The sequence below is a fragment of the Mycena indigotica genome (assembly GCF_014461135.1).
Source record: "Mycena indigotica strain 171206Taipei chromosome Unknown Mind.scaff0010, whole genome shotgun sequence".
Taxonomy (NCBI): domain Eukaryota; kingdom Fungi; phylum Basidiomycota; class Agaricomycetes; order Agaricales; family Mycenaceae; genus Mycena; species Mycena indigotica.
Genome location: NW_023503009.1, coordinates 1,610,860 through 1,622,598, shown reverse-complemented (window position 1 = coordinate 1,622,598; position 11,739 = coordinate 1,610,860). Strand labels below are relative to the sequence as shown.

The window sequence follows — 11,739 nt, the reverse complement described above, 5'->3', positions numbered from 1 at the left end:
TGACAAGACCGCGCGTAAGGGGTGGCTCGGGTCCTGGCACTCCGTGACCCTCTTGGCGGCTTGCACTGGTGCCCATTGTCCGCGCCATCCGCCGTCCGCCGGCCCAGTGTCCCGCCGCCACCGTCCCATGTCAGCGCCAAATACACGCTCGACACCTGTCAAACTGCCAACGGTGGACATCCTCGTGGTTGGAGGCAGGACTTCGTGGCTGTGCAGTCCTCGCGGCAGCCAGGTGTTCCCTGAAAGGCCTTTGCGGCTGGTTCCCTCAAGCCCACTCCTTGCCTCCTACCACCATGTCCTATAACCGCAATCCAACTGGCAAAAATCAGCACCAGTATAGTAAATACTATTTTTCATGCTTTGATTGTTTGATTAGCTGTAATATTGTACTGTAGATGCTGAAGAAAATGCAATTATTGAAGAAAAACTGACTAAATATCACCGACAAAATATCAAGTCCAATGAGCAAATGGCCAACATGCTCTTTGCAGAGACAGGGATAAAACGGTCGTGCGTTTATGGCTGTTATTTATTTACATATAAATAATCACTTATATATTCCAGTGGCAAAACAATTCAACGGAAAAGAAAGAGCATGGGTTTGACAAGTGGGGGAGTTACAGAGAGAAATATGCCACAGGAACAGATAGAACAGCTTGTCCTCAATCAGCTTGATAAGGATCCTGCAAAGCGTGCAGGACTTCGAACGATCTGGAATAAGATTGCACATGAAGATCATGTTCAGCTACGCAGGTACATCTTTTTCTTGCTTCTTTCTACCCTTCTGATGCTAGCTTCCTAGAGATACTGTTGATCGGATCATGCATGAATATGAAGGTGATAAGTTTGAAGCACGGGACCCAACATCAAAGGAGGTACACCGTACACCTATAGTCCCAGTTGGAATTCATGAAAGGTGGAGTGGAGATGGACATGACAAGTTGAAGGGAATTGGATTCCCAATCTGGATGATGGTTTGTCTCTGGGCTACAATATTCTCTTACTGAAAGGGATTAGGTGGATGGTGCAACAACCTATGTACTTGATGGCTGGGTTGTACCCAACAATAGGCTTAACATTGTGATTGGATATCTTTTTCTCTGTTTGGTTGAGAAGTACAAAGGTCTGATTTTCTGTAAAATATGTCTGTGATCTTATTGACTTATAGGGGTTCCACTATATTCAAACACAGACTGTGGCTCAGAAACAACTCTTTTATATGGCATTGTGAATGCTTTGAGGTATGCAACTATTATTACAGTGGCTTAGTATATAACTTTTTCAAAGAGAAGTGTTTCATCCTGAACTTGTAGAAAGTGGTATTCAGGCACATGTCTATCTCCGCAGTGTCCACAATGTTGCAGTAGAGCGTTCATGGAGATTTCTTAGACTTAATTTTGGTGACAACATGGTGGTCACATACAATCAAGGTGTTGCTGATGGGCGCTATAATGAGAATGATCCAGACTAGTAGTATGTTTTTCTCCTTTTAGTATGTAGGCAAATATTGACAGAAGTGATATAGTGAACTCAATAGATGGCTTTGGTCTCGTTTTATTCAGGAACGGTTTGATGACTGGAAGGACTTTCATAATGGGCAACGTGTCCGTAAACAGGCGGAGAAGCCAGGGCCATCTGGCCAATCCCGCGAGTACTCCTTCCAAGTCCCAGCCTCCTGGGCTGGCCAAAACTGTCTCTAGCCAATTACAGATATGGAAGCAATTGCACAGATGAAAGAGGATTTGGGTGGTGAAAAACTTCTGGCTTTCAATACTCCTGAGTATAAGGCCCATGCAGAAGCAGTTTTTGTTCAAATTGGTAGTCCCACCTTGACAGTGGAGAATATTTGGGATATCTTTGAAGCCATGTTACCTCATGTATGTTTTTACTATTCTCATTTCAAGAAATCTCTAATATAATTCTCTTAGCTTTCTGTTGATTAGATTAGCTAGAATATATGTTGTACATTCTGTTGTTCAATCATACTTCTTTTTACATTGGTACACTTGAATTTAACTAACTTTCAACTTTCTGCTCCCTGTTAGCAACACTATTCACAAACGGTGCACCCTTTTCTGATAACGTGCACGGGCATCCTCAGGAGACTGTGTTGGTAGTCGAATAGTTCCTCGCCGTGGAGGTGTCTGTGGACTCTCTGGATTAGCTCGACCTTTGCCTTTCTCTTTCTCTTTTGCTTTTGCCTTTGCTTTACTTTTGCTCTTGGGGCGTGGAGGTGTTTGAAGAGTGTGATTGTGATATGTGGTCTTCATCAACTTCAGTGCTGTGCAGATTTTGTTTGCAGCACAATGGTTAGATGATTCTATATGCTGCTTCATAAATGTCTGAAGTTGTACTGGACCACCATCCCAGTAAGGACGATCAGCACTGCTAATTTGATTGCTAGATATTATAAGTACAACTTCATAGCCATAGTGCCTACATACCTATGTGATTGTGGATCAATCAAGGTCATTTCCTTATTTTTGTTATATAGACCTAGGTTCAGACACAAAAATTAGTAGATGGAAAGAGCATACTAGCCTTAGATCTTACCCTGAAGATCACAAAGTATGAACTCATGGCTACTGTATTGGTATATGAAGTGGGTGAATGCGTGCAAGGTAGTGGTCATTAGATCCTTAGGTCCAGGAGGATCACCAAAATTTGCACTGCCTGTAAACTTTGTGATTGATCCATCTGCTACTCCACAAGGGAGGAGTCTTGTTGCAATGAAGTGTCTGTGGGCCAAGCCAACCTGTGCCGGAGACTGTAGTTTCCCAATAAAGGTCCCTTCAGTGTGGAATTTAAACTCTAGGAAGGATTGATATTTTAAAATTTTAATGAAATAAGGCTCTTACTAGCCATGATATTTTTTTCCTCGCCCACATAGTCTTCAGCAAAGTCATCAACAATGCTGAGAAAATTTTGGTGCAAATCCCTGCCATGACACAGATTCTCTAGCTCATAAGTCAAAGTATTCAAATGGTTTGTTTCATCTGGATCTTTGAACTGTGCAATTGCGTATTCAGCATTGTTGATCCGTGCCTTAATAGTTTATCAGTGATCCAATAGAATATATATTTTTAAAAAATTACATAAATAGCCATTTTTGTTGAGCCTTCTCCAATAAAACCAGTCTCAAAGTGCTTTCTGGCTGATGCTAATGCTTGACCTTGTTTCCAATTCTATTCTTGGGTTATCTGCATAGTTTCTAGAACTACAGACTCAGGCAAACTGATGTGAAGCTTGCCCTCCCTGAAGTCATGTTTGTACCTGTAGAAATCCATGCTAATAGTTGGTGGGCTACGTGTGTAAACTGGCCGAGATTTCCAGTTACTTTCGCGTAAAATGTGGGTAGACTTCACTGGCACTGGCACATCCTCAGAATCTGTGTCCATTAACTCAGAGATGTCAATTCGACGGGATTTTGCCCTTGAGTTGCGTAATTGAACAGATGACAACATATTGAGACCTGAGCGTGTGTTACTAGTTGAACGCCTACTGACAGCTGAGCAGCTGAGCGCATATTGACGGCTGATGACATTTGTACAGTTTGGTCTGCATCAGGATTCTAGTCATTTCCATTAGTTTACTGCATATGTATTCACTTGATCTATATGCATACCAATATATCATCATTAATATTCAACCGCAGCTCAACCTTACGAGGCTCTGTGGGATTTGGACCTCCTGCTGCAGCCTTGAAAGTAACAAGGTTATTGTCTTTGATGTAATTCATAAGCTGTTGAACAGTTCCAAGGTCATTTATATCCTGTAGAGTCAAGTTGGTCACATTGGTCTGTGAGGAGGTGATGCCAACAGTGATGTGTTGACTAACCACTATCAGCTCAACTGGACTGGACAAAATCAGAAATCAACTTACCGTGTGATATTCTGAGCATAATCACTTAGAGCCTGATTATTCTCTGCCCATCCATTTTGGACCCTGACAATCAGCCCAGCAATGACAGAGTCTATACTGTCATAAATTGTAGCCATATTAACAACATTGATGTGAGGATCCTAGAATATTTGAAGCTTAATTTAACATCAATAACATACATATTATACTTACCACAGTTGATTTGTTGGTCTGTGTATTCTTGATTGCAAGGCGAGCAGTGAATTGCACACGCTGTGACATGGTAGAATTCCCAGATACCTGTTGTCGTGAACTACGAGCACCTGAAGTACTAGAGTTTCCGCGCTGCATATGAGCTATGCCAGCAGGGGTCTGCTGGAGGTTGCGGTTCATTGGCCGTGTACTTGGCAAACCTAAACGGGAAGCAGATGCAGTAGATTGATGTTGCTGTGCCAATGACCAGATATTGGAGGTCAAATCTCCTACTTGACCTGCTTGAAAGGCTTGCAATTGATTCTGAGCTGCAGCATTTCTACTGATCAACTGGGGGACACTGTCTCCTTCTATATAGAGCAGTTATTAGTTACCAATAGACACATATACTACATACTAGGTCCCCAATGCTCAACACATCTGTGACACAAGACATTTTGAAGTTGTGAATATGCCAAGGAGCATGAAATACACTGTTTCTTCTTCTATTATAAATTAATAACTATTGGTAGTTATATGCAATATCAGGGCTTACCCTCTCACTATGCTGCTCAGCCTCCGTTTTGCCATCAAGCATTTGACATTTGTTACAAACAGGCCCTGTCATCAGAGGAAACTCTATGCTACACTCCATGCAGGAAGGCATGATAGCACAGGGAATGTAGGGAACAAGCCCGGAATACCCTCCAGTCTTATATCTGTCCCCTCCTTATCGATGGATAAGGATTCCGGCCACTATCACTCCTTTTGGCAAGTAGTGGGAAACTGATATATCATGCAGCTGTCAGCTGGTTGATACCATCATCCACAGAAGTGTGTTCATAGCTTCTGTGCCTTGCTATTAGTAGTTGGCTGAGTGCTTATCTGGCCAGTGGCCGCCCAGCAGTGCACTGAATCATCGGACACCATCAATAACATCATCTACAAGGTCACATCAAGACCCCGACATGTCCATCATGTCAATCTTGTGTCAATCCGTCGTTTGCCGCCGCTTCACAGACCATGTCCTCGCTCGGCAACAGTACTAGATTTACATGACCCATCAGACCGGGCTTAGCATTGCCACTTGCCCTCAATTCCCGCCGCCCTCCCCCACCGCCCGCCGCCCACCGCTCGCCACCCGCCTACCAATTTGCCACGTGCGTGACACTGTAACCCATGCACCGCTGATGCCGCTTGATTCATTAGCATGCTCACACTTCTTACTGTGCTTGCCAGTAGGAGTCTGGGCCACAATGCCATCTAGGCTGTAGTGCGCGGGGTGGGCGGGGCGCGGGGCAGCGGATGTCATTTTAAGTAGCTGCTTGTCAATGCCATCGGCTATTTTCCGCGCTTGGGGTTGATCGGCATCCATCTGACATCCTTGGAGCATGAGGCGGAATATCGGGGCACGACAAACCAGCAATAATGACTTCAATTGACCAAAATATGCAAGGAGATTTATACTATTGGTCTCTGGTAGTCAGCCTCCGCCTATGTACACGTTTCTGAACGAAAATCCAGCAGTTTTATCCGAACTTGTCCATTGTAGAAGTATTGGTACATACCACCACTAAATTCCAACCACTGTTGGAGACCTTTATCTATTATTGCCAACTACCACTAATACATTTGTCTACATATTCATGAGCAGGATAATGCCTCAGGTTGGCAGTGCCCTGGCCCCAGTATTCCGAGTGGTTCTCATGGAGTTGAGGAGAACGGCGGGTCAGCACAAGCTCCCCAAGCGAGAGGCGACAAGTATCCTACATCCTTTGATGGAGGATACACGGTGGGAGCTTGGCGGAGGCCGTGCGGGCAGTGGGCTATATGCGAATGGGGCGGCCGGCAGGGGGGGGGACTGATCCGTGTGTGCGCGGGAAGAGCGAGCCACCACCAGTGGATAGCGCCAGTGAGCTCGGATCGATCTGGGGCATGGGAGCGCAAGATGGACACCAAATCCGAGTCCATACGCCCACCAGTGCCTGCGCAGATGCTAGAAGCGGCACTGGGCCGGCGCCGCGGCGAGTGTGTAGCAGGTAAATGAGTGGTGGTCAAGATCGGGAGGCTCGGGACGAGCGGGGCGACGGGGCCACAGGACGTCCACGGCGACCAGTGGTCCACCACTGGCGGGTCTATATGAAAGCAAAACGCAAGGCGCAGAGCACGCTGGAGGCCTACCAGAGCACGCCGGATGGTCCCGGAAGGCGCGCAGAAGCGCTGGGGTGGCACAAGATTAGCTGTGAGGAGAGGCAGGAATGCGGGCGAGGAGGATAGACTGGCCGTTGATCCGCTGGGCGACGGCAAGGCGACGGACGCTGAACAGCGGGCGGGCGAGGCGGAGGGTGGATATACATAACGGCGGGTTATGGAAGCCGCGGCATCCCTTTGCGCCGTCTCTGCACTCTTCGGGACGAGAAAACTAGCCATGCACAGTCGCGTGTGGAGAGGTGCGCAAAGCGGCGCCGAGGAGAGGGCAAAGGAGAGGTGCTGAACCTCGAGAAACAAGCTTAAGCCAGCGAAGCGATCATAGGCTGCCTGCAAAGCGGGCCGGCGGCGCCCCATGGCTCACTGTCGTGGCTAGGTGCCTGATTGTGGGCATTGCGCAGTGTCAGTGTGGGTCCAAACAGGTCCGTACTGGAGCAGCGCAATTTTGGGGATTGGCACCTGCCTATCATATGAATAAAACAATGCTCGTTGATTGGCGACTATGTACCTACCCCGGATAACTTTTTTCGAATTTTTTAGAATTATTTTACCAACATTCTGTGCTCATTGTCGACGGCGATGGCAACGGCTGCTGATCACTGTGATGGACGCCGACAGCGAAGATGTGATGTTGCGATCACATTGTTGATGCAGCGTCGTTATGCAAGGGAACCAGAGGAGCCATGATACATCATGGGCATGTCAGAGCTACAGGTCTTGATTCATCATTCCTGTTCTCTTGTCAGAGACAATGATGCATAAAAGCCCCAGGTTGGGTACGGAGTGCAACTCGAATAATCTCCGCTTGGCAATGCAACTATCCATGGATTTCTATCTCAACGTCATCACTACACTTACTCTGAACCTGTATGATGGGAAAGCCAACGACTGGCTTTCTATCTTGGGATCATTTCCTAATCTTTTGGTCCTTGATTTCTATATGGGTTATAGTGAGGAGGAAGATCCTGAGCAGGTTTGGTTTCTAAACTAACTGCCCCCCTGACATCAGCTAATCAGTTTTCACAGATATTCTCCTTCTTTATTTCCCTGCCAACAATCTTGTCAACAACAGTCACGCATTGCACCTTTGATTTCTCCCGCTATTGCTGCAGTAACTCACAAACGATGGATCAACAGCTCATAACTCCCCAGATGTTAGAGACGAATCTGCAAGCACGATGTCCTGGTTTGGAGCAGATGACAATCATTACTCCCTTTTTCGAGTTAGAGTGGGAAGCTGATGATGATGTGGTTTACTAATTATTCAGAGTGTCTAACAAGCGCTCTAAAATTTTGTTTGTATTGGTGTTGGGACAGCAGGTCTTGCTCTATATATCCCAAAAACACTGGTTATGTGTCCGCATGGCTAGAAAGCGATTAGTAAATGCTCCGTATGTTGGCGATTTGAGAAACTGACTGCCACAGGCTTGGAGCAAGAAAAGCCTGTTGTTAACTATAGTCTATTATACTTGAAAGTTAGAACTGCTGTAGGGCTTATTTGAGTGACGGGCAGGACCAGTTGGCGGGCTTCCGGAGGAAGAGCACAAGTCTCAGAGTCTGCATCGAAGGATATCGAAAGGGTGTGTAGTTTTTGGGGCCGCTCCCAGAGGCTTCCCAGTAGCCAGTAGTATAGTGAGAGGGAAACGAAACGCCCCAGTATAGCCGCTGCCGTTGGTACTTGCAAGTCAGGGACACCGCGCCTAGTGATGGCGGCCGTGAGACATTGCTGCTGTAAAGACTGTCGGCGGTCCAATAGCGCTATTGGCCCCCAGCTTCCCTCGCTGGTAATTTGTAAGGCCGAACGCGCTTTCGAAGCAGAGCACCCGTGGCTGTAGCCTGTTTCAATCATCCCTGGGAACTGCCAGAAAATCCGATTCCATCATCCCTGTGTGTTGCCAGGTCTCTGACAACACTCAAACCCCACCCGTTTCCGTGCTTCCTTGCCGCTGATCTCCGAACTCCGCTTTATCCTGCAGCTTTGATATCATCATTACGACTGATTTGGTCCGAATCATACAATTTTAACATTGTTCTCTACATTCCCTCTGCCATAAATGTTCCCTCTAATATTTCCTGCTCCTCCTCTGCTGCCCAATGACGGACAGCAGCTCCCATTGTTTTGTCCCACTCCTCTCGAAAGCGCACTATAAATTCAGTATGCAGGTACACGTTACGCAGCGCATAAGCTCGGATTCCAGCCGCCGTCGTTCCATCAACGTCTGAACGAACTTCGTCGGCTCGTTTTTGCCATTCTGAAGCCTCCCACTTCAATGATCGCATGACCCGCTTCATCTCCTCTCGCAACAATTCAACCTCCTCGTTCCAGCGTTCCTTCCGTGCACGTGCTTTTGCCCACTCGACACGCATAGCTATGATACCACGTTCAACCGAAAGCAAATGGTCAACAAGCCATAGTTACTCACAGTCATGAAGTTCAACCCCGTCGGCCTGCCCGCCTGCTGCCCAAATCCAGGAAATTGGTGCCGTCTTGGTTTTCTTCTTTTTTGCAGCAGTCTCCTCTCTCGTAGGTCGCGATCCGTCTGCTGTTCGTAAGCTTCTTGCTGCATCTTCGTCACTCTCGATTTCGATCTGAGTGTTCAAATGGGCCTTGTCCAATTTTTGAAACTCGGGAGCGTAACGTTTGCCTTTGAGGTGAACGAGAGCCTCGTAGCCTTCAGTATATTTGGCAGCGGCCTTCGTTACACCTTCTTCCATCCGAGCCATTAGAGTGACGGAGCGTTCTTGCACGTTGCCCCACCATGTTTTCCCCGAGAAACCAAATCATGTGTTGCTTCGAATGAAGCCTCCCTCGTAAGGCAGCCAGTGCATCTGCACACTGTCCCCGACGCAATTTCGCTTCAGTCTCAATCAAGTCCGCCATGCTGACTTGTCGACACTCTTCCGCGGTTAACTGTGACGGAAGATAAAGCTTTGCGTTTTCCGGTTGCGCGTCCTCCGCGTCCAATTTATACCGCTGCGTCGCGAAGACCCTGAACCCCAGGCATGTAAGTTAGTTGAAGTTTTTCGAAGGTGCGCATTTGTTTGATCAGAGATAGACATAATTCTTGTATCTGGCTCGCTTGATCTGCTGACTTTTTTGCCTTCAGAGCAGTCCGTATACGACGCCTGGGGATAGTGAATAGAGTGTGTGGAATGAAGACTTTGACATACTGGATGGCCTGAAGCTGCATACCCGCTCTGATGAACGCTGTTATGGTCATTTTACCTTCCAGTAAAGGTTTGATTCCGGCTCGTGCATCTTCCACCTCAGCTCGTTTCAACTCTTCACTTATTTCGCGTTCACTAGGCCCGGCTGTCGAGACAGGTCATCAATGCTACAACAGGTATTCAACGTCATGCATACCGAGCTTCCCACCCTGGACTTCAAATGGATTTGTCTGGGTGTTATCCTTATACCAGGCATCCATCATCTTGGCCCATTCACGTCGTTTTTTTTTAGGAACGCTGTCGTCCAGCTCCTGGAATTCAATGCCCTGCCTTTGACGCTCTGCTACAGCGACAATCAAACGTCTTGCAAGTGTCCGCCCTTGCAAATAGTGAGCTTAAACTCTCAAAGAAACCTTAACTGACCCATGCTCCTGTTTTTCTCAAAATTAATCAGGTCGATCTTGTCCTCCAGGACATCATGACAGGCGCCTTCTCCCATTTCCTTTGTCGACCAACTTGCGGGATTGAGTAGGCTCCACAAACGCCGGTGCTTTCCCCATCCGTCTTTCCAACACCCAACAAGTACCTAAGCGCAAACTGAATTCGACATTTGGGGTCATGAGCTTCAGCATGCCAGACCGGCAGTCCGTATTGCAGGCGAATACGGTCCAATTCGGTGAATATCTCTTCGATATCCACGCCCGTTGTCTTCATTCGTGCGACGCGCTCAGGAAAGTATACTTGCCAGTGACATACGATGTCGTATGCAAGCAAGACCCACAGAACTTCCTCGTCTGACAGAGTTGATAGCACGGTCCAATCCACGTTTCCATAGCTGGCACAAAGAGTTAGTATCCAAGTTGTTCCTGGCATCAAGCAACTTGCCGTTCTCCACGTTGAAGGTCTCCCATCCCTCGACGACGTATGAGGCCGTGCCGTGCACAGACACAACCAACTACGCCAGAAACTCTCAGGCCAGTGGTCAATTTGGTCTCCTTCTGCAAAAGAGCAGCAAACGCAGCACAAGCCTGGACCTGAAGTATCGCATTAACATGGAATAGATTCGACTAGAGCGCACTGACATCTTTTTCGTCAACGAGCGTTTTGATATGTTCTTTATATGGTCCAGATCGTGCAAAGTATCCCAAGCCATCGGTCAACGCCGGATCCATGCGTTCTCCAGCACGAAGCTTGTTCTTCAGGCGGAAATTGGCATCGAATGCCAACATGAGCTTATACAAGTATCTGCACATTTGTTGGTCAAGAATAGTTTGATTAAATAGCTACTCACGCCTTCGACTCCGGAACCTTGTCCCATCCGGAAGGCAAGTTACGAGAAGCATCTGGGCATGCCCAGCAACGCACAGCCAATGCCCCTGGCGGCGTAGTTACAATTCCATTGGCTTCATGCCCGCAACCTCCACGCTTCATCATTTTAAGATAGCTGTATTGTCGAGCCATTCGACCGAAAGCAACGCGACGATCTGGGACCTTTTCCAGTCCGGTTGAATCCGTCAACTTCTCCAACGTGCGCACATAGTCTTGGACATTGATGTTTTGCGATGGAGCGCAGGAAGCGAAATGTCTCCAAAACATTGAAGGTTGCACAGGTCGCAGGGTTTGTTGTCGTGGCCGGATACCACGCATTTCGAAGCAATTGTCTGACGGGGTCGAATCCGAACGGATTCACGCAGCCACAGTACTGCACGTCCAAAGTAAAAATGCCATTGACATCGATGACCACCAACGGTCGACGGTTACTGGGGAATGGGCATGGGGCACCGTCATGACCAAGTTGATAACAGCCCGCCAAACCACGAGCTCCATGCTGGATGGGTCCGGCATAAAACAAGGAGGCCTTCGTCCAGAAGTGACCCGTCCATTCCTAAACAAGCTAGGTAAACAAGTAACAAAATCGGTGAAGAAATAAATACCTGCAATTCATGGAGCGGCAATTTCTGATGAGCGGCTTCCACACAGGTCTCACAATGGAGTCCGTCCCCACATTGCTTGCAGCGAAAAAACGGAGCCCCGTCTCCTCCATATGATTGGCTTGACAATTCACACATTCTTGGCATGCGTTAGGGTTTCCGAGACCGTCTCTTCGTAGCATTTCCTCCAGAAAGAGAGCCGTCAGTGGTTGCCACATTGCCATAGGATCGTCCTAAGGGAATGAGCTTCTGTATAAAGTCGTAGTATCAACCGACCGATGCATAACATTTTCTCTTCAATGTCGATTCTTCTTCCAGTTGAATCTCCAACGACGACACAGTATCCACCAGCTCTCTTACGTCCTCCAGTTGCGCATC

General features: G+C 47.5%; 3 protein-coding genes across 3 annotated transcripts; all 3 read right to left on the bottom strand.

The window, feature by feature from the left end:
• Positions 1-8,296: 8,296 nt before the first annotated feature.
• On the bottom strand, positions 8,297-8,986 carry MIND_01127600 (CxC2 domain-containing protein; the record flags this gene model as incomplete). Its single annotated transcript, XM_037367828.1, has 2 exons — positions 8,297-8,631; positions 8,686-8,986. The coding sequence occupies 2 exons, from the start codon at positions 8,984-8,986 to the stop codon at positions 8,297-8,299; spliced, it is 636 nt and encodes a 211-aa protein (XP_037215660.1).
• Positions 8,987-9,228: 242 nt separating this feature from the next.
• Positions 9,229-10,144, bottom strand: MIND_01127500 (CxC2 domain-containing protein; the record flags this gene model as incomplete). The annotated part of the gene is made up of 5 exons (XM_037367827.1): positions 9,229-9,388; positions 9,434-9,575; positions 9,627-9,809; positions 9,854-9,945; positions 10,017-10,144. 5 exons carry the CDS (start codon positions 10,142-10,144, stop codon positions 9,229-9,231), a joined length of 705 nt encoding a protein of 234 aa, XP_037215659.1.
• A 353-nt stretch (positions 10,145-10,497) lies between these two features.
• Positions 10,498-11,077, bottom strand: MIND_01127400 (CxC2 domain-containing protein; the record flags this gene model as incomplete). Its single annotated transcript, XM_037367826.1, has 2 exons — positions 10,498-10,675; positions 10,722-11,077. 2 exons carry the CDS (start codon positions 11,075-11,077, stop codon positions 10,498-10,500), a joined length of 534 nt encoding a protein of 177 aa, XP_037215658.1.
• Between the last annotated feature and the right edge of the window lie 662 nt (positions 11,078-11,739).